Source organism: Harmonia axyridis, chromosome 6, assembly GCF_914767665.1.
Source record: "Harmonia axyridis chromosome 6, icHarAxyr1.1, whole genome shotgun sequence".
Lineage (NCBI taxonomy): Eukaryota > Metazoa > Arthropoda > Insecta > Coleoptera > Coccinellidae > Harmonia > Harmonia axyridis.
This window is the reverse complement of record NC_059506.1, coordinates 17725405-17749727: the sequence shown is the minus strand read 5'-3', so window position 1 is coordinate 17749727 and position 24323 is coordinate 17725405. Positions and strand designations below refer to the sequence as shown.

General features: G+C 34.8%; 1 protein-coding gene and 1 long non-coding RNA gene across 4 annotated transcripts in view; one reads left to right on the top strand and one right to left on the bottom strand.

The window, feature by feature from the left end:
• The window catches only part of LOC123682912 (kinesin-like protein KIF19), a 74876-nt gene that overhangs the window by 41440 nt on the left and 9113 nt on the right, over window positions 1-24323 (bottom strand). For 2 of the 3 annotated variants that reach the window (XM_045621736.1, XM_045621737.1), the window contains exons 2-3: window positions 7563-7723; window positions 99-243 (exon numbers count right to left, since the gene is read on the bottom strand). In XM_045621736.1, coding sequence (XP_045477692.1) covers window positions 99-243; window positions 7563-7723 — 306 coding nt within the window. Of the gene's footprint in view, window positions 1-98; window positions 244-1407; window positions 1863-7562; window positions 7724-24323 lie in introns of those variants that run through there. The other variant, XM_045621738.1, reaches the window with a different exon arrangement.
• On the top strand, window positions 22509-22872 carry LOC123682914. Its single transcript, XR_006747912.1, has 2 exons — window positions 22509-22640; window positions 22755-22872. It is a non-coding gene; the product is annotated as an uncharacterized LOC123682914 (long non-coding RNA).

The window sequence follows — 24323 nt, the reverse complement described above, 5'->3', positions numbered from 1 at the left end:
GTTAGGTCCCTCTTTAGCTGACCTACCTCCGGTGTCACTGTGACGTGCCACTTATGGGACACCCTGTATGTGTCATGAATTTAATTATAATTACTCACCGTAAATTCATCCTCTTTTTCTTTCACTGCTTCGAAAAGGTCATTTAGAGCTCTCACCATTATTCCTGGTTTATCAGGATAACCAACCATGGTGTGCGTTTTACCAGCTCCTGTTGCGCCATAAGCGAATACCGTAGCATTATATCTGAAAAAAACAAATGTTTTTTGAAGGATATCAATATATGCGGATTAAATTATTGTGAGCTTTGAAAATAAATATAATATCCAATAAGAGATTTCATTTTGAATGGCCCGGTATATGGGAAGCTATCACATTTGAAGCTGTCATCTTTTGACATTCGACAAGTAAAAACAAGCCATCACTAAAAATGGAACGATATATTTCAACAAGGCATTGACTAAAAAGTCACAGTTCACAAAACTGAAGCACTTTTAGATCGTCGTGAAACATCTTCTCGGTTGGCAATAGTGAAACTGTTGGAAAAATTGGAGCTATTGGATTAGTGATGTGAAGAATCGAAACCGAATATTGTTATTGCCAGTAGTGTTTGTTAAAACGAAAATGAAGCTGGTGTAACTGTTACGCTACCGAGCTTTAATTAAAGATTTTTTATGGCCGGAATTGAGGATATTGATGTAGACGACGTTTATTTTTAACAAGAGGCTACGTACCACACAAGCAACGAAACAATCGCAGTTTTGCAAGAAAAGTTTACAGGCCTTGTTATTTCTCGAATAGGTTATCACAATTGGCAACTGAGATCTTGTGATTTAATACCTTCAGACTTTTTTTTTGGAGCCATGTGAAATAAATGAAAATATAAGGCCCATGCCATTGCTCCCCAATGGATTTATGATATTTAGAGATATAATTCGTGAAGTGCTCGAGGTCATACAACTGCAAATGTCCGAATTGGTCATGGAAAATTTCATGAAATATGGTGCAGCAACCTAAGCCGTGGCTTTTTGAATGATATCGTTTTTCATCGTTAATGTCATACCTTCCTCTTTACAATGAAATAAACATCTATTGATTACTCTTGAAAAATACCAACTCGTTTCTTTTTTCAATATCAACATGAAACCTCTCATTGAAAGGAATATCGACTTTGTAATTGAACAAAGGAATTATGTATCGGATAGAATCACATGGCCCTTGTTTGCACTGAAGATAGGCATTTGAATGATCCAAAGTTTTGCTAAATTTAATAAAGAACTTAACTGAGATCCTTGAGTGACTTTCTACCCGATAGATACACAATTCCTATTTGCTCTTATTGAAAAACACTTTATTTTGAAGGAATGTAATTATATTATTTGACCTTGATTTCAAAGACTGGGATATTACCATTCACGTCAGTTCCTTTGGCTCATAAAATGACTCTAACATTCCATAAAATAGGTAATTACCTACACCCTACAAACATGTGGTTTCTTATGTTATTTCCCTGCAGTTAAATTTATTCATTTCCCATTAGATCACATCAAGAGCATATTCAAGTTTCATATTTATTTGTTTGTACGAATTGCCCATAACTAATTCTAAACGGTTTGTTTTATGAGCTTCTACAAAAACTTCTGTGCATGCGTGCATAAAATCCGTAAATATGTCATGAACGGATTGGTCCGAGAATGTTGACCAACGTTCACTTATCTCCGGTTGAGATGTTCTTTCAACCCCAGAAGAGTGGCTTTCCAGAGGTCTCGGGGAATGAATAATTATGTAAATTAAAAAAGATGTTATGTGGACAGGTCTTTTTAGTTGACTTTCTTTCCCTAGGGACAGGATTAGTTTTCTGGGTTGATAAAAGTCGATTAAAATTTTAAAATAAAATATAATAAAGAGAAAAAAAATATCCAAAATTACAATATTTTACGAAATTTTTATATATTTGACTCAACGGCCAAAACTTTATGATTAAAAAAAAATGTCTTAAATAATCTATTATGCATACAAAACAAAAAAAATAACCAAAATTGTCTACTCAACTTTGAATTTGGGAGAATCGGGACAACTCAAATAAACTTATCTTCATCAAATAAGTATTAAAAAATCATCAAAAAAAAATAAATGAATAGCCGAAATATTGTTAACTTGCCCTTATCCCGCGGTGCTAGATAAGTAAATAGGCCCTGCCTATACATATTACATAGTTTTGATTTTTTTAAACTTTTCACTCGAAACTTGTAATTCCTTTTTAATAACTCCACTCCCGATTCGCGCACTCCGAACTCATCTAATTCATACCAAAACAAATTTTAAAACTTTATCCCAAAAAAAATGAATCTTAACTTCATCAAAAATTAAATCATTGCTTTTCTATTTCTGACCTAACTCTTCCTTTCTCAGAGCCAAAACAATTCCTTTTCTTGAATACTTTAAATCCCTAAAACTCCCTCATCTACCAATTTACCGTTCTATTTAACTTATCTTTATTAAATATTACTCTGATCTTGAAAAAGAAATTGTTTTGCTCTAAGTCCGGTTTTGCGACCGACCGACGTTCGACTTCTCAACCCTTCTCAATAAGAGACCCTAAGCGATACTAACTTCCTCCTTAAACCTCAACAAAATCGTAACCTCGTACTCATCAAAGACCGCCCCAAAAATTGCCCAAGATACCATGCCAATTTAGATCATTGGTTAAAAAATGTTTATCCTTCTTCATTTTTCGTCAACAGACCTCACCTTCAACCTCAACTCAAGCTAGATTTTTCTGCTGTCTCAGCTAGAACTATACTTCGATTTTGCCTAACGAACTTTTTCCTCTGTCATCTGAGAACGACCATAACGGTTCTTCGCATGTATCGAACTCAGATAAGTCAAGATTTAGTTTATTTTTTCTTATCAGTGAAAAATATATCGATTTTACCAACGCAGTGAGACAATAAATAATGAAAAGCAATAATCCATAAAGAATATATCCTGCTTCCAAGATAAGATCGGTTTACACAAGTCTCGCCTGCTCGTCTGCATTTAACGTATTTTTCATTCTGAATAATAATTTCAATGATTTTCAAATTTCAATTATTTTCAAATTTCCGGTTCACTCAAACAAAAACTATTCGGTAGGGATGAAACTAGAAGACAATTAGAAAAAGAAAAACCTTTTTGGACCTCGACATTCAAATAGATTCCTAAAATAAAGGTGGTTAATGTGCGGTTCCGGAGTTAGTCATTCCTAATTCTAGAAATCTGATACGGGAAATTAGTCAAAGTGGACATTATTCCATTGAGTTGAGTAATAATTCTTGACATTCGAAAATACGATGCTGCCAACTTATTGATACTGGAGATAACTGCGATTAAGCTGTAACTGCCACTAACCAGGAAAATGAACAATTTCCCCAGGTAGAATCATATCCTGACAACCACAGAACACTAAATATATAAGAAGTGCTAACGCCGTACTAAATCAAGGCAACAATATGGCTGATATTTTGTCCGCCTTCTCTGAGTGATCTACACGGCGGGAAAATTTAAATATGAAGGCATGGCAATTCATTGAAATTGTTGGAATATTTTTAGAACTTATATCATTCTCGGTATCTTGCGTTTTGCTCTTTCCTAATCCTGATATTTTTCTTCACTTTTCTCCTTGCTTTTACCATCTACTTTTCTTGTATCTTTCTAAAAGTCAATATAAGGTCATGCGGAAAATTCAATTTCTCTTGCCACAGTTTTAACAGATTTTCCGTCGTTGGTAACAGCAGGGGAATCTTGACGTAACAATTGTCTAGGAGGTCTTATCTCTCTCTGTCTTGTAGTTTCGCATCCTTAGAATGAAGAAAAAATGTGTCATGAAAATTTTAAATACGATTGAAATTCGATTGGGTTCAGTTTTTCCGCGGAAGAACCAGCCCCGCCAGAAAGGAACTTATGACCCCAAATTACTTTAATATACGAACATTGACATACTGACAAACTAACAAAATCAATTGAAACAATACTAAAGCAATAAGATTTCTTACTTATGTAACTTGAATTTAGGAAATTTACGCATTAATAGGTTCAACAAAGATAGACCAAATAGTTCAAACATGAAAACTGACACTTACGTGACGTTTCGAGAGCACGTGCACACAGCCACTCAACCACCGTCACCAGAGTAATAAAAATTACTGCCAAATTGGCGCTCCACTTGGTGCTTTAGAAACATATTTTGCATATCTTCCTTTTTTTTCGTTACAAAGTTATTTCCATCGGAACGCCTTACCCCGGGAACTTCCAGCACCGCTCTCCCTACTGTTTTCTAGTATGCTCTTCGGAGATGATTCATACTATGCGAAAAAGAGAATTACTACCATGAACAACTTTATGAGAAAAGCTCGATTCATATTATTCTACACGTATAATTTCAACCCTCGAATTGAACGCTGAAATACATTTAATTTCAGATAACTTATTCCGTTTTCATCAATTCAAATGCGAAGGTAAATAACATATAATTATAATTCCTTATTCCTATTATTCCTAATCGATATTTTTCATTAACACTTCTTGTAACCTTCAGAACTACCTATGAAAAATTCAACATCAATTCAATTATGTGGTTCGTCGAGTGGTAATTTCTAGTGTAATGGAATACATTGCAAATTAGTATTCCATTTCGACCACATTCAGGATTGCTTCATTTCCATAATTCCATTTTTATGCCAGTAGAGTTTTCAGCTTAGTTCAAAGGTGCATTTTTGGAAGATGTTTTTAGGTTTTATGTCGTAGATCTCGACTCTCCTAGGGCTCTGTAAGATAAATAAAGAATTCCTCCAGTTTTCAACACCTATTTATTTTGGTTTAAAGAAGCGAAAAAGCAAATGGAAGTGAGTTGAACATTAGTTTTTGGAGAAAAGACATTTTTCACTTTTTAATTTGTCTCAAGATCAATGAAAGTAACCAAAGGGCTTGAGAAATTATATACTAAATTATATTGATCCTACTTTTGATAATTACCCACATTTATTGTTATTATTCATCAGAATTATTATAGAAAAAATAGATAAAGAGTCAGAAGATGGTATCATATCCATGAAAGCCACGCAACATCTTTACGATTCTGGCTACGAAAAATTGAAGTTTGAATTGGAATCTTCGTCCTAAAGCAAAAATTTCTAAGTCAAATGAGTCTAAACATGGTTCTTGGCCAATATTCAAGTGTGAAAGATATCTTCTTTCAAAAAACCAATGTTTCATCCGCTGGGTATCTCATTTTCCTATTCAAATAAGAGAAATTAACTGAGTAGGAACCATAATAAGGAACGAAATATCCGAAAAAAAAATTGTCTAATGAAATGATACAATATGTGAAAAAAGCTTCTCTAGATCCATCCGGAATACTTATTTGCATGATATGAGTAAGTACCAGGTAGTAGGGAAACAGCGATACATTTTGCCCAAATGCCTTTTCGATGCTCGAATTTGAGCCGCCGATGGTCTTAAACGATTGGATTGGACACACTTATGAAGAATTCGGGGCCAAAATTATGTCTGTTCATCCACCGTTTACACAATAATTCGAATAGAATGTGCTAGATACTTGAAATTTTCTGGGTAGGTTCAGAGTGCAAATAGCTGTTCGTTGTTAGCCGAAATTCGTTCTATAGTTCTGAAATTATGCCCAGTTAAAATTTTATTTCTTTATAATAGAAAAAAACATAACTTCGTTGTAAAAGAGCATTTCAAATGTTCATGCAAAATTTGATGAAGTTTGTATCATTGAAGACTGAACGAAATTCTTAGATGTAAAAATTTTATTCTCTCAATAAGCCAATCAGCGTTCGAGTTTTGCAATATGTATTTGATTTTATAACCAACAATTAAATGTAATTGTAATGCTTGTAAAGTGGCAATGAACAGATAAAGTAGTTTTTATTGTCGATTATTACAAGTTCTGTTTTAGTTTTCAGGTAATGTAAGGTCAGGTAATCCATGAGAAACTAAATTTAGAACATAATAAGACTGGGTTTCTCCTCATATTGTATTTCAATGTTCTAATATATCTGAAATCCTTACTTGTGATTAAAATAATCCTTAAAACCTACTAGATTAAAGTTAAGAGTCCGTTCACGGGGCGCAAATTCAGGCGTTTTCTTGACTAATTCGGTCTTGATTTTCTCAGAAACGGTAAAATGAGTTCATCAACATTCCCAATGAAATTTTGGATTAGATATTTCAAAATTCACGCCATTTAATTCATAAGGATTTTTACAATTCAAGAAATGAGGATAATGGTATATCAAAGCGTATTTGGATTCTCAATTCGATATCAAGTAATTATGGAAAGTAGAGAGTCTTTTTCGAAACCTAAAAAAGAGTTCGTATTTCTCAACTCTTAGCTCTTATTATAAAGAAACCGTCTTTACAACCATAACCATAGGTGACTATTTGACAATCATTTCATTTCATCAAAATGTCAAAAATGCGGCCGCAAATTCCAACACGCACTAGTAGAACACGAGAAAGAAACGAGATCATCCCAATGCGTTACAAATTCATTCTCTCTGGGCTGAGGGCCTAATACGTTCACGATATTTTTACCACGATAGTCGACACCCACCCGCTCTTGCCCCTTTACGTTGCGACCCCTCTGCTTCCCAAGCAGTGTGGTGTAAACAGACTCTTAAATTATGTTCCTCGGCCTTTACTGAAATATCAAATTTATCATCATCATACCTATGATTCCAGAACTTCCCAAAATGTTTCTTGTATGGAAAATATTGATGATTCTAACAATAACCATCTACGTGATCCAGAATTATCATATCAAAGTAAAATGAATTACCTACTAATTGATCGCTATTTATAATATGTTTTTTCATATCCACCTACAACCTCCAAATGAGCTGAAAATATAGTACCAAAGAAGACCTGTGAAAATTAAAGTGAATTACGAAATGAGCACTATAACGTAGGAAGATAGATTAAACCAACTGAAGATTTTTTATCTTTGTGTGAAAATTTGAAAATTGCTTCAGAAATGTATCAATTCAGTTGTTCATCAGATAGAGTTTTATAAAATAGGTATAAATAGGTATTTTTTTTTCAGTCATATATAGTGTAAATCTCCCAAATAATGTATATTATGTATTAATTCTTATAAATAATTACTATTTCAAGCGAATATGTGAATTGCCTTTGATGAAAAAAACTTTTGAATGATATGTTTTGTTTTAATTCGAAATTATAGCAACATAACCTAAAATAAATTCTTAAAATATTCCAACAATTTCAATGAATTGCCATGCCTTCATATTCAAATTTTCCGCCGTGTAGATCACTCAAATATGGCGGACAAAATATCAGCCACATCGTTGCCTTGATATAAGTACGGCGTCAGGACTTCTTATATATTTAGTGTTCTGCGCTCTAGACTCTAAACCAGCCGTGCCGGTGTTCCGAGAAATGCGCAGCCCACGACACCATCTCTCGGTCAAGCAAAGAGTCACTTCAATTAAAAGGGCGTGTTTCGTAACCAATGTTGAAATTTGTAGCTTGGAAATACTTACCCGTTCAATACATCTTTGACCAAGCTGCTCGTTGTAACTTCGTAAACCCCCTCCTGTGTTGATTCTTCTCCGAAGACAACATCGAAAGAATACTGCTTATCATTTCCTCTCCTACTACTTTGATTCCTTATACTTTTTTCATTATCTTCCAGGATGACGTGCTGAAAAATTCAGAATATATTTACAATATTATTTCAATAAGTACAGATACGAATGAGTAAACTGAGTTGAAATAAGTTGTATGTATAGTCTATTCAGGAATTTTTTATATTCCGGGCGGCTGCGCAAAACCGAAATTGGTAATGGTATATTCAGTAATATTCTGATTTACGAAATTCAAATTGAAAATGTCATCGACAAAAGATACTGATACATACTTTCTTTGAGTTTCTGTTTAATTGTTTGGAGCTTGTTGGCTTATTTGATGCGATGGATGCTATTACTGGACAAAAAACACAACCAAATATACAACTCAAGATTCTCAGGGATCGTTCCTATTTGTTGGAAGGTAGATTCAGGAAGTGGAAGATCATATAGAATATTGGAAAACAAAATGAATATCCCCATACATTCATTTATAAAAGGCATTGCATCGGAGATGATATAAAATTTATAAATGAATTGTTTGTATATTTTGATGGCAGAAGATTCGAATTCCATAGAAGAAATAAAAGTGTACAAAATATAAATATAATATTATGTTTTGTAAGTTTTGTTATATATTATACATATAAAAAAAATTATGAGTTGAATTTTTTGTTGTTTTATGTTTTATGGGGGTTTATTTTATACGATGTATAGTATAAATTATTTAATAAATATCTTTAAACGATGTTTTGTTATGTTTCCACAAATCCAAAATTAAAAAAGTTTGAATTTTCATTGAATCAATGAAACTATCTACTATCATAATTCTGTTTTGCGAGAAGTCTAGGAAATCGCCGTCAAAGATTCCTACTACTTATATTTTGGATAAAATCATAAACCAATCATTTTATTCAAAATAAAAGAGGTATGAAACTTTGAAACTTCTTGCAAAACCGTATTGATTCAATGAATACGTACGTTGAATTAACGTACCAAGTTAGTTAATACAATGAACAAATTTCATTCTGAAAACGAAACTCATTCATTGGGCCAACAAACTCGTTCTTTCTAATAATAAATATCGTACATTGATTCAACGAATTCGTACGTTGAGTTAAAGTAAAACGTTCGTTAATCCAATGAACAAATTTCATTGCGACAACGAAACTGATTCATTCAGTCGATGAATTATCATACGTTGCCGTGATGTGTCATAGTAATAATATTTACGCACATTCGGTACATACTCCCAATGTACGATAATTCGTTGGCCTAATGAGCGCGTCCACTGGCTTTATTTTGATGAATAAATTAATTGACCCAACGTACTTTTTCGTTGTATTTACGTACCTAGGTACTCGTTTCGTTCAGTGATTTGGGGAGTTTTCTTGGCTCCATTCATTTGAAAAAAGTAAATTATTTTTCTGATTTAACTCATCTGATATATATGTGGGTGCTGTATTATCGACTTTCGACTATTAATATAGATTCCTCACTTTAATACCCAACTCCTGGTTTTCAAAATGGTGGATTGCGGATTATTTTTTAAGGGTTCGTTATTTGAATGGTCAAAACATCAATCAATTCACAAGTGTAAAATACCCCTTAGATGGCATGCAAATCGATGTCCTTCGGATACATAATTCTGTAGCTACTGAATAGCAACAATACCAAATATCAACTTGGCTAAATATTTTTTACTGGGTCATTCGTGGAAATTTCGAAAAATTCACAAGTGTGAACTACCCCTTAGACGGCTTACAAATCGATGTGTTTCGAATATGTTATTCTCTAGCTATTGAAAATGAAAAATACCAAATATCAACTTGGCTGAACATATTTTACAGGCTCATTCGTGGAAATCTCGAAAAATTCACAAGTGTAGGTATTTGTTAACTTTACGCCATCGAAATCTTAGTCGATTTGTGTCTGCATCATAAAGTTATTCTCGATTTATTTTAGAGAGGTTAAGTGAAAGTAGCTATGCTAAACTTCGGCTCTCATTATGTATTTTTCTTTTCTTCAATAAAGGCAATTTATTATTATTATTATATTATTAAACATGTAAGATTACGAGCCAAATTCTCGTCATTTGCGGGAGGTTTCAATTTTCTGCTTCAATATGAAGAAATTTGCGGATGGGGCTCATCGAATACTCTCAAATACCTATGGTGAGGCCACTATTAGTGAAAGAACTTGCCAAGAGTAGTTTCAACGCTTCAAACACGGTAATTTTGACGTCGAAGACCAGACAAGAGAAGGTTTCCGAAGATGCAGTATCGGAAGCATTGATCAAGACTCGTGTTAAACGCAACAAGAATTGGCAAGATCAGGCAAATTGCAAGGCAAAGACGGAAAGGATTTCTGCATTGCATTGTGACTGGAGACGAAAAATGGGTTCATTACGATAAAACCAAGTGCAGAAAATCATGGGGATATTCCGGCCATGCTTCCACGTCGACGGCCAAACGAAATATTCACGGTTCCAAGATCATGCTCAGTATTTGGTGGGACCTGCTCTACGTAATGTATTATGAGTTGTTTAAACGTACTGAGACGATCAAAGGGATCGTTATGGAACGCAATTAATGCGTTTGAGGCGAGCATTGAAAGACAAACTGCCGCATTAAAATGGGATACATGATAAAGTGATTTTACACGTTGAAATGAGATGTCCTACCCCACCCGCCGTATTCTCCAGACGTTGCACCCTGTAACGAAATGAAATTCGTTACTAGAATCACCCGGTATAATTTGCCCCAGGTTCAGAATTCAATAATTATTTTATTAGAATCACCCGTTATAATTTGCCCCAGGTTCAGAATCCAATAATTATTTTACTAGAGTCACCCAGTATAATTTGCCCCAGGTTTAGAATGCCATCATTATTCTACCAGTCACTTGAGTAGGTGAAAATAAAATTTCAATCGAAAGCAATGAAGGTATTTTTCGTCCAGTTCAGGAAAATTCATTTGAAATAATTTCTGATTTACTTATTTCATGAAAATATAACGATGCAATTTAATATATCAGCCTATGTATAGGCGACACCGCTATAGACGTTATCTCTTCAAAATGTTCTTTTTTACATGTTGTCGTTTATTTTTCATAGGCACACCGCCGATTTTGAGACTCGAAATTTTCCCCTTCCAACCGACATTACTAGTGAGGTATTTCAGAAAAGGAGAATTATTCTTGTCGGTGTCGTCGAAGTAGAAAGATATTTTTCTGCGAAATTTTTTCAGTTTTCATTTTTGTCATACAGTCTTGGAATATTTTTTTCCAACCTTATCACTATATGGATGAGATAACTTGTTCATTCAGCTTCAATGTCCTTTCTTCAAAATGTCAATGCGAGCACTTCTCGTTGAAATATCGAACTTTGAATTGAAAAGGACCTTTTTGTCTTTAACCATCAATATCTCACCAATCAACAGGCCCGGTCTGGCCAGGTCGGCAGGTCGGCGATCGCCGAGGGCCCCGGCCCAAGGGAGCCCCCAGCTGAACCAAACTAAACTAAACAAATTTTTGAAAATATGTTTTTTTGACAATTTTATTTCATCTAAACGTTTTAAAATGAACAACGAATAGACATTATGGGCAAGGTTCTGTATTGATATTTTTGTCAAAACTTTTATTTGAACAAGTTGATAAAAACAATTGCTTCGATAAAACGCAATATAATTTTGAAAGGCTTCCACGATAGCATTATTCATAACGTTATGGTAGACTCTACCCAAGATACAGGAAGCACTTATATACCAATTGGCTATTTTCGTACGATATGTCATTCGATGAAAAGATTATGCAAGGCTTCTAGAAATTACTGTAGTTGAAGACTCGAGTGGTCCTGCATTGTAAAAACGTGTACCTCCAGAATTAACCAAGTACGGAATTCTGGAATCAAATATCGTTTCATGTTCATTCGATGGAAAAAATAACATGAAAGAGTATTATAACGGTTTACAGGCTCACCTTAAAAAGCTGAATGAAAATATGACGTATCTATCACGTCTTGAACCTAGTAGCTGATTCAGCAGTAAAGTTACTACTACTAGAGACAGAAAACTTGTTTGGATTGGTGGAAGAATCTGCAGTTTTTCATACAAACTTTATAGACTGCAAAAGACTCTAAGGCTCTATTTTCGATAATTGATGAAAGTGTGTTGAAGAAAACTGCCAAAGATTAATAATTGACGTCAGTAAACCGTATTAAAAAAACATGATGGTCAGTTTGATTGTAAATCCAGACATATGGCCAGAAATTTGGCAAATCAATGATCAAAAATTAGAAACTCATTTATTTCAATCGTTTTACATTTGGTTCTTGTTATAACTCCTGGTTCAAAATATTTGCAAACTAAAACATTGAACTACGCTGTTGCTTGGAATTCATTTCAATCACTGCTTAAACTAATTAATGAAAAAAGAAATGATAAACATTTTGAAGTTGTATACACGAAAATAAAAGAGTATGCGCCAAGAGTCTGCTATTAATTGTAAATCGGAAGAATATCGGAAGAATCGGAATATTGATATGGAAATAAAATTGCATTTCACGGAAAGAAGAATTTCAAAGAAAAAACAGATATCTGGGAAAAATCAAAAGATGATTCTCCTAAAATCTCAACAAAAATAATTACAAGTCAGTATTTTTCGATGTGTTAGAACCAGCATTGAAGAAAGTTTTTGTCCAAATAGAGAAATTTTAGAGGACCTGTCTTGGTTACAACCAAGAAAGTTCAATGAAATAAGCTCGAAGATATTCCAACTGTAGTCTTCTCTTGTATTTCAAGCCTGCAAAGTTTGAAGACGTTGATTATTAACATAAATAATTCGCAATCAGTTCAAAAGTTTCATGAAAATCGAAAATACTCCAGATGAACAAATCCCAGTCGAAATGTTAAACAAAGCAGAAGGAAATTTAGATTACTGTCAAATTGATTCAGAACCTAAATCAGAAGAAGCAACTTTTCGTGGTCTACGTAATGACAGTAAAGCAATTGTCAAGTGTTCGTCATGCGTATTTTCAGTTCTTTTTGATTTCTTTGGATCGGGCTTATTCATTCACTTGTATGTATCTTATAAATACGATATTTTGTATACAGGTTACCTGTGAAAGAATATTTTTTGAGTTAAAAATAATCAAGAATCGTCTTAGGTCTAGTTCAAGCCAAAACCTTACTTCTATACTAGTTTTTATGAATATGGAAAGAGATTTATTTTTTGACTTGGACAAAGATGACATAATTAATGTCATGGGCAGGAGTTGTGAAGAACTTACCAAAGACTGAAAGGATAGTTAGTAAAATCATTAATTACTCAACTAGCACTGTGCTAAAAATTTTTTTTGTATTTATATTGTTAACAACAGCATTCATTTTGACCTACTTCATATAATGATTTATTTTATACTTTTATTTCATTATTATTTTAGGCCCTATTTTACTTTTTAGTATCAATATACCTAGTTGTTACCTTAAAGTTCACTTTCTAATTGTACTTTTTTTTTGTCTTGTGTTTTTCATTTTTATGTTCGTAGTTACGTCATTGGTCTCTCATTGAACTCTCATTCTACTTCAATTATAACCACTTTCAAGGAGTACTGAATGCATAATCTTGTTCTTTCAATTAGAGATACAATAATAAATTAATCTAAATTTGCTGCTGGAGGCAGAATACTTTGAGATTCATTCAAACCTCAACAACCATAATTTAAAATTATTCAAGAGCACGTTTTGGCTGACGTGATAGCTTCTCGTTTTATTTCCTGAAGGGGGGCCCCAAATCAGCATCTAGCCGATGGCCCCCAGTGGAGCCAGACCGGGCCTGCCAATCAATGATTGCACAGAAAATTCAAGGGATGTTTTAAAACCTTGAATGAATTCTCTACAAGAAGTAGCTATTGGATTTTCGGAAAAAATTTCTTTTCGTTGTCTACATTAATTTGAAAAGTTGATAAAAAAAGGGCTTTCGGAGGCTTTTTTTGGATAATCAAGCGCTGAATTGAAAATATCGAAAAAACCATCAATGTTAAGTATGCGTTTTACAGTTCAATATCACCACAAAAATCCCAGAGAATTTCAATTCAATCCATGGAGCGGTTTTTCTGTTTAATTCGATCGAATTTTCAAAAAATTGAAGGATCACGTTGCTATAAACTTCAAGCTTCGAAAAGTTTTTTTTCAAATTGAGATACAACCATTGTTATCGAAAATACAGCCATTTGAAAAACCGCTAAAAATTTCGAAATTTATTTTGATCCTTCAATTCATTCCACTAGTGTATAATGCCTAAGTTTATCATTTACCATAAAAATAGAGCCGCATTAGTCAAACATATACGCCCAGATCACACCCCCATATCAAACGTTATCAAATATATCATTATGGCGTAAAATAATTATTCAAAAACCGCAAGAAACATGTTTAATATTCAAGAACAGCATTGCGTACTATGAAAATATGCAGCTTTGATTACATCCATCAGCTCAGCTAATAAATAGACCCAAAGCGTATGTAGGCAAAATTATCAGCAATGCTCAAGGGTTATTTTCAGAGTCGTATCTAGGTACTATTGCGCCTGTGGCAATATATTAGACAGCGCCCCTTATTTTCAAATTTTTTCTTTCATCAATTATATTTTCTTATAGTATTTTTTGTACATACTTTGTGTCAATTATTTTCGTTAAAGCTTCAAAATAATACACAAATTTATACAGGGTGTAAATGAATAGTTGCGAAAAAAAATTCAGGGAGCGATTCCTTGTCAAAAAATAGGGTGGGTTTTTCATACAAACTTTTTTTTTGAGCCTCCCCCCGCTTGATTACAGCCTATATATGGCGCCCGAAAAGTATTTTGTAATATGTGAGAAGTTGATAATTGCTTTTTTTTATTTCATATTTATACTAATGAAAATATTTTGACATGCGCCTATTGGAAAAAAATTGAGGTCGAAAATAATTCCAACTCAGGCTTATTATCTGTTGATATTTTTATTCTTAAAACCTTGAATTTTAGCAAAAAATTACAAGAGATTTTATTTGTTAAGGATGGATCAGTCTATCCAAAATTTATTTTCTTATTGTAAAATATGAAAAAAAAGTTATTGCGAAACAAATTTGAGGGGTGGCATTATCTACACCTTGAAATTAAAGGGGAACACCACGTTTTATGCGGACCTTCTCGCCAGCATAAAATGTCAGCTTAATTTCATTTTTGTGAATTTTTTGGTTTTCAAACAAAAAATTGAAAACTACTTTTCGGGCGCCATATTTAGGGGGCTGTAACTTAGTGACAAGGAATCAACCCCTATTGTTTTTGCAACTGTTCATGAACACCATGTATATAGGTATGTTCTCATTTTCATTGAAACCATTGAAATACACATTTCATATAGGTACATAAAAAGAGACAACTTTTGGAGATCTAAGAAACAGATCGTTAAAAAATTGTATGAAAGAAAAGTAGCCGAGATTCACACAAAAATAGATGGTACAGTTTGTCGACGAAATATAGACAAACTTGAAGCGTAAAAAATTCGCTAAAATAGGGGTAAGCACACATGCCGATGTGCGACACTAATATTTATGATCAGAATGCGGCACCTTTGAACATGCCGACGCCCGACAGAAATATTTATGACTAGATTACGTCACGCTTGAACATCGCCATATTTATATTATTTTTTGCCTTAAAGTTAAATTTTTGATGATGTAAATATTTTAGGTCTATTACGCAAATTCTAGGGAAAGCTACCAATAATTTAAATATTCCCAGATTCCTTGGCATCGCTTATTGAGAGGCGTATATACATATACATGAAAACCGAGTTGTGATCTTTCCAATTATATCGAGTGGTGCTGCGATATTTTTGATATTTTTGGACGCCCTTGCAGACCTTGCACCCGTGGCAAGAGCCACTAGGGAATCCAATCCCGCAAATGCGGGATCAAAATTGCGGGATTTTCTATGCGGGATCTTCGGGATTCAATATTAAAATTGCATATCAGAAAATAAGAGCGCAAACGTCTTCCAAAACGTCCCAGAAAGCAATAAACCACTCATAAGTCACGGCATACAAGTTACAAAGGGCGGTAGGGCATGTAAAGCTTTGAAAACTAAAAGGGATTAAAACATGTGTTCCGCTGAAAACATTTTGCATTTAACAGTAACTAGTTCCGCATAACAAAATCGTAGGAATTTTCCATATGTTGAATGTGTAAACAACTCCCACTTAATTTGAAAGCGAAGATAATGTTGTTTTTCGTCTTTGTGAAATACATTTCATCCCGCTTCCAATTAGGGTAATAGGCAGTGCTGCTTATATTGGTTGGGCTGCCATGTTTTATTTATTGGACAGGCGGCTTAGTAAAGACGGTTTGGAGATTTTTAATGCAGGGAATATTGATAAACTCAGCGGAGCGAATCAACCTCATGTTGTTTTTAAGAATCAAGACTATATTATTTTAGAGATATAAAAAGGCGGTCAGTTATTAAGACATTGAATTACCCGTTTTCAATGTAGTCAGAATAGGAGTACGGGTACATACTTGCAAACTCCGACCCTCGACATAATTTCCACCAATCACAAACGTTCAATTTTGAATAACAAATGGTTTCTAGCTGGAAAAACAGCACTTGTCGGCAGATTTTTCGAGTTTACCAGCGGCAAAACTTGACAGCTGTTGCCATGAAATAATCAGTTATGAACATTGTTAACAATCCCGTATTCTTGCGGATCCGCGGGATTGATAATTTTCATCCCGCGGATTTGCGGGATTGATATTTTGATGCGGGATTGGATTCCCTAAGTGCCACCTTTGTCACGCCCTAGATACGGCTCTGGTCATTTTAAGGACGAATCTAACCAATAATCGCAACCGACTTGAATTTACATTTATTACAAATGCTCCCTAATGAGATCCTGTAGAACGATAATCCTCGAATATCGCCATCGGGTAAAGTTCAGCGGAAATATTTATTAGAGCGGTTTGTTGCAATTAAAAAAAATAGCGGTCGAAGAATGGGGTGGCATGCGCAGCATGCGTAAAGAAGGTTATTTATGGGATAATAAGTTTCGAAACGTTTTCTTATTTTACAAGGTAGTTGCATGGACGATTCGCATGCAATATGTTGTTATTTCATTATAAAAAGCGATAATTATATGATTGGAATGTCAAAAGTGATTAGGAAGGAAATCGATCTTTCTTATTTTCGATTCTATCTTTCGAGGGGTAGTTTTGTTGGAGGAAGAATGTTGGTTATTGGGTTTGAAAGGTAATTAGATCATTTCGGTTCAATTAGAAACATTATTCATGACTTGTTGAGTGTTGAACTGGGTGGACCGATACATATTGAGCCAATTGAAAAGTCCCCTGTCTCATGCAGAGATGGCGGTGCTAGTATTAAATTCATATGATTTTCAGTTAGTGCAAACTTCAAACGATATGTATCAAAATTTGACAACAGACCGACCATTAGTTTATGAGATATTGCGTTGTGAGTGTAGCTACCTTTGTTATTTGTAAAAAGATGAAAAAAAAAGAATTTCGTGTGCTGATAAAATATTGCTTTTTGAAGGGAAAAAATACAGTTGAAGCAAAATCTTGGCTTGATGAAGAGTTTCCGGGGTCTGCGCCAGGAAAATCAATCATCATTGATTGGTATGCTAAGTTTAAACGTGGTGAAATGAGCACCGAAGACTTCGAATGCAGTGGTCGCTCAAAAGGGGCTGTCACCGACGAAATAATCAAAAAAGTTCTCACAATAATTTTGGATGACCGTAAAGAAAAGTTGATCGAGATAGCAGACATTGTGAAGATATCATCTCAACGCGTACATCATATCATTCACGAATATTCGTGCATGAGAAAGCTGTATGCAAAATGGGTGAGGCGCGAGCTCACAATCGATCAAAAGCAACAACGTGCTAATGATTCTGAGCATGTTTGAAGATGTTTAAGTGCAATAAACCTGAATTTTTGCTTCGATATGTGACAATGGATAAAACATGGCTCCATCATTTCATCCCGAAGTCCAACCGACAGTCAGCTGAGTGGACTGCCCAAAGCTGGGAAAAACACAACAGTCAGCTGGCAAGGTTATGGATTCAGTATTCTGGGATGTGCAAGGTATAATATCCATTGATTACCTCTAAAAGGACCAGACCATCAACAGCGATTATTATATAGCGTTATCGGATCGTTTAAAGGGTGAAATCGTTGAAAAAACGACCCCATTTGAAGAAAAAAAGTGCTGTTTCATCAAGACAATGCGCCGTGTCACAAACCAATAAAAACAATGGCAAAATTGCATGAATTGGGCTTCGAATTGCTTCTGCATCCACCGTATACGCCAGATCTGGCCCACAGCGACTTTATTCTGTTCTCAAACCTCGAAAGAATGCTCGCTGGAAAGCAATTTAGCGTCAATAAGAAGTAATCGCCGAAACTGAGTCCTATTTAAAAGCGAAAGACAAATCGTACTACGAAAATGGTATCGAAAAATTGGAAGATCGCTATAATCCCCGTATCGCCCTCGAAGGCAACTGTGTTGAATAATAAAATCGAATTTTGCCAAAAAAAAAATGTGTTTTACTATGGGTGTCCGGAAACTTTTCAATTGGCCTGTTCAGACAAAGTGATAAAAGGAACTAAAATTCAGGATTTTTGAGATAATAAATATCAACAGATAATAAGCCTGAGTTGGAATCATTTTCGACCTCAAATTTTTTCCAATAGGTGCATGTCAAAATATTTTCATTTGTATAAATATGAAATAATTGTAACAAAAAAAACAATAATAAACTTCTCTCATATTAAAAATAACTTTTCGAGCGCCATATATACTCACCCTATTTTTTGACTAGGAATAGCTCCCTGAATTTTTTTTTCGCAACTATTCATATACACTATGTATAATTTTTTGTATTATTTCAAAACTTTTACGAAAATAATTGACACAAATTATGAACAAAAAATACTATAAGAAAATATAATTGATGAAAAAAAAAATTTGAAAATAGGGGCGCTGTCTAATATATTGCCAAAGGCAAAATAGTACCTAAATACGGCTCTGCATTCAGTGAATTTGCCAAACTTACCAAGGACAAATTACAATTATTATAGTGTAGACAGTGTCATATATATGGCTCTTCAGAATCAGATGAAGAGGCTGGAAGCAAAGAAAGGATAGGTTCAACAAAAACGAAATACTTTCGAGGAACCCCCATATACTAACCGGATTCCAGATAACGGTCTGGCTAAACCGAATTTATAGGCTTTTGGTTGCAGCGGCACGCTATCATGCCTTAATTCGGCATATTATGAACCGGCAAATTTTCAACTTCTCGGAGGGAGCAGAGTTTGTTTTTCCGATAATATTCATGAGATTATCGCCCACGTGCGATTTTCAGTGGTTTCGGCGATACAGAATTGGCCAAAGCCACTCGGAGAATCGATCAAAGTCAAAAAGGGCGGGTCATTAAAAAAAAAGAAGTGCTTATGCCATTAGGTTCCGAAATACTTTTCACGAGAAGAGACTAGAAGCACGCGATGTGAATTCGTTAAAAATTAAGGTACTATACCTTAGGTATCAGATTAGATTCAAATGGGGTTTCATTTCACTACGCGGCATTGGTCCATTGTGCTGTTCTCGCCTTTAGTTAGTCGTTCACTGCGACTATAGATTTTGCCCTTTTCAATCTATGTGCGGCACATGACCCGGGGAGCGTATTGGCATTGTTTACTATGCTGCAACGCATACATGGTGTTGCAACGCGGTAAAAAATGGCTCAACCAATGCTCTCTCCACCCAGACATATCTTACCACGACTCAGCACAGGAAGGTGTTCAGACATAGTAACTATTGTATTATGGATACGCGCCCATTGTCGGGGCATTCTTTACCGCGTTCCAACTCAACATTGAGCTCTGCTTACACGGCCGCACCAACTTGTACCAGCCACCGTGCCTTCTGAGCTCTTGTCAGTTACGCATGACCGCTAGACAGGCGCAGATGTTGCGAAGGTTAGGAAGAAAATGTCTCTCGAAAACAATATTTTCGTATCACTTAAGAAATTAAGTGGAGACGGTGTTTATAATTTTAAAAATAAAGGCTCTTTCACTGCTCTTGTTAGAGCAAAAAGTGGCTGTTCTGATAAAAAAAGATGCACAGTTTTATGATGTATGGTGCACAAAATGGATTCAGAGGTTCAGCCAGGAAACTTCGAGAAATTGGATTGTGCGGTATACGTTTCCAAACGTACAGAGGTATAATTTCAAAAAAACTTTTAAATGTCAGCATAATAGCTTCGACAAAGTGAAGGAAAGGAAACGCGATGATACCAGGCAACGTAATAAAATTGCAACGCAACTATTACGATTATATTCAAAAAAATTAACCGCCATACCATAAGGAATGATCCCAATAAGCCTCTTCCCAATGGATATGCTCTCTCGCAAAATCCAAACGCGCCCTTCGATGGGCTGGGGTAAGAGCTGGGCCTCTTGCCGCGACACGAGGCCTTAAATCATATTCTCTGAGGCGATTTCTTATTGCCTGAGTGCTAATTTGCACCCCATGAGTTTGCTCAAGCTGATTTTGAAGGAGGCGAGCGGTTGCAAACCGTTATCTCAACGAAGAAACTCTCAAGTAACGTTCTTGAATGGCAGTTGTTACCCGAGGTCTACTCTGTCCTGGTCTTCGGACATTCATACCTGTCTCCCTGAATCGCTGCAACATTCTGGACACTCTTGTATGGGAAACTCCAAACCTTTCTGCAATTCTTGTGTATGTCCACCCTTCTTCTCGTAAAACTACCGCTTGGGCACATTCCTCTTGGGTTAAATTGCGTGTTTCGCGTTTCATAGCGATCGAGTGTAGAAAATCAAACTAAAGAAAAACTATTGATCACTAGAATTGATCGAGAACAATTGATTTCAGAATGGAGCCAATACATTCAAAATCTGATAATCTCATCTTTTTTTATTCCTGCTGGGAAAAAACATCTGTATTGAATAAAAACTTTGAAAGTGGATAACATATGCATGCATAATTCTGATGAAAATAATTATCATTGAGAACACCTTCAGTTGTAGAATAAATTTGAGATTTCCATAATGTGCGTTAATTCTTTTGCGCAGTGTACTTTTTTAGTTTCTTCGGAGACCGATGATCATATGTTTTATACTGCATATGTAGATATTGCATTTTGCGACTGTGTTTTCGGACAGGGTGGAAGGTATTGTAAGCACCTTTGTGCCATACAAAATAAATTTGGAATCACTTTTAGGACCTATATGCAAATAAACACTGATGACAGAAAAGAATTAGCAAAAATAGCTCTAGGAGAAAACATATCCTCAGAATTTTATGACGATATGGCATTTGATGTGGGTATAGAAAGTGACTTGCCAACTAGTACAGAGCAACAAAGCAATGTTTTTACCCAACAGGCTAATTTTTCTATAGGAACAATAAACACTGTCGACAATGCCAATGAAACAAATTTAGGTGAAGAACATTCCGCAGCTGTAACAGAACTATCAGAAAATTTTGAACGCATTAGTAAAATAGCATATGAAAATAAAACGGTTGATATGGTTAATGCTATGAAAAAATTTAATAAAACTCTAAACAAAATTATAACACCCTCTGACTTATTCAATTTTATTCACGTATCAAAAAATATCTCACTAAAAAAGAACATTTCGGTTCAGCCAACATCAGTGAGCCGAAGAAAAATTAGACTTGGTTTATCATGCGGCGCAAAACGTATTCAAGCTGGTAGGCCATCCAACAAAAAAATGCCGAACAATCGTAAAAGGCAAAGATCTTTAAAGAAAAATATTGATCTCAATAGACCAAATGCAAAATCACATGGAAATGCACACTAGGATTATACCATAGTGTGAATTAGGAAAGAAAATGGAAGACACACTTATTTATATAACTGTATTCTAAGAAAATCGATTTCGGCACTACGTCATCATCAGGTTGACAAGGTTCAAATTAAAACCCTTCAACAATGATTTTAGTTTGTTGTTGAGGTTGGAGAAGTAGGGGATGGTTGCGTATGTCGTCTTAATAGCGCCTTTCACTTTCTCCTGAACCGTCTCGTCAATATCCCACTATCTGAAGTGAACTATCACAAAGAACTAAACAACATATATAAAATAGCAACTGTGAATCGTTACTCAAAACAGTTTGTCGATGATATCCTAGCCTCTATAATAAAGAGGAAACTTCTCAAAAAGATATACCCACATACCGCTATTAAGACGACATACGCAACCATCCCCTACTTCTCCAACCTCAACAACAAACTAAAATCATTGTTGAAGGGTTTTAATTTGAACCTTGTCAGCACATCACATAGAACAGTAGAAAGAATGCTCGTCAATAATAAACCCAAAGAAGACAACAACCAAAAAAGCGGTATATATAAGATAACATGTGATAACTGTCCTGCCTTCTATATCGGTATGACGACCAGAGCTGCAAAAATCAGATTTAATGAACATATAAAAAATAGACCTGCTTCTGCCATGGGAAATCATCTAGTTGAGAGCAAACACTCTACCTCACTAGATAAACTAAAATTACTGCATCAACATAATGATTTTTATAAATTAACACTCTTAGAACAACTAGAGATTTTAAAAAACAAGAATGACGAACACCTCCTCAACGATATTAAAGATTTTCCCACAGTTGATATATTTAAGGTGATCCAACCTCTAACTATATAGATTTTTCCGCCTGCCTCTGTATTCGCTTTCATGAATCTAAAGGTCAACTAATACACGGAATTATGAAAACATAAAACATATTCCGAATCAAAACTGTCAATATTGGTTTTCATAGAAGGGAGTACAATTCAATATTTAATTTTTAACACCTAGATATATATGTATACATGGAAACAATTTATCAGAAAAATTATTATACATTTAATGTCTTTTTTGAAAAGTACTCATTTCTTTGACGGTGAGTTTATAATACATCCTTTTATTTATATCAGACATTATCACTGTAAAAACTTTGTAAAAATTGTGTGTTAAGTTATCATGTTGTGATTTTATTTTTACATCTTATTTTCAGCTGACCTGATGATGGCCTAGTGCCGAAATCGATTGTCTTAGAATACAATTATATAAATAAGTGTGTCTTCCATTTTCTTTCCTAATTCATTACCAGACACACTCATGGAGTTTTTCGTCAAGAAAATATACCATAGTGTATTTTGCATTTAATGCAGTTTTTTTTATTTCTGTGGATATATAAACTCTTTTCAGTGATATACTCACTGTATTTATACTATTGTTATTTTTTTGTGTATTAGTATTATTTACTATGTATTATTCTCTTTCATTTCAGTGTAGTTTAATAAACGATTTTTGACGATAGTATATTATTGTTATTTTTATGAACGCCGATTGCAAAATTGCGAAAGGCAGTAAATTTGAACGTGGTTGGGACTGCAACGCGGTAAACAATGCCTCGAGAATGGGCGCGTATCCATAATACAATAGTTACTATGTCTGAACACCTTCCTGTGCTGAGTCGTGGTAAGATATGTCTGGGTATTACCGCGTTGCAACACCATGTATGCGTTGCAGCATAGTAAACAATGCCAATACGCACCCGGCGTCATGTTACAGTCCATGATCTCTGTGCGCCACATGCCCCCGGGGATACGTGTGTAAATTTTTTTTTTGGCTCCATCTAACAAAGGGGTAATCTAATATTCAAGGTACCAATTGTTGGAGATCTTTTTGGAAGTAGTAATCTACTTAAGGACTCAGCCGCACTTGCCTACGGTGTCCTGGTACCGCACAAGGACTAGATGGAAATTCAGTGCACTTATTTATTTGGAATTAGTTCGAGTTCTAGGCAGGATGAAACAAACATTGAGTCATTTTGTTCTTTTTTCAAGTATTTTTGTATAATAAACAATAATACACATTGTCAGTCAGACTATCATCTTTCAACATGGTTTATATAGGTAGTTTTCGTATTATTGAGAGACATATTATTGTCATATTTTTTTTAGAGAACAGAATTATGAATATTAAATCAACTTAAGCAGTATCCAGGTTGCCCTGAACAATCCGAACAAAAAGAAATTACCTGGCGAACTTCTCAGTATGAACAAGAATCGAAGTTTGACACATGCTCCGGAGGCATGTGCCGCATCAAACTAATGAAACATTAGTTGCGTGTGGCACGTATCCCCGGAGGCATGTGTTGTGATAAATATTCGAATAAATATATTTTTCAAATAGAAATCAATTGCTGTTTGCATCGTTCAAATCGCTAAAAAAACAACTTATTTATGGCTTTCGCACTGAAATAATCCACTCTTTTTGATGCCGCACTTACTTAAGGTTGTAGACTACTGCGCTGAAACTGCAATTCCGCTAGATGGAGCTACCCGAAAATTTTTGGTAGATTTGTACCTGACACACCCATTCAACTTGAAGAACCGCCTGTTTGGTATTTATTGCCCCTAATAAAATCTCAACTCTCGATGAAGCCCAGAAAAGAGTAAATTTGTGTTTCTGTAAACTAGAAATTCAGTTCAGTTTAGATACAGTGGCGTATCCTAGGGGGGGATAAGGGGGATATATACCCCCAGGAGGAATATCCATTATATGTAACAACCTTATA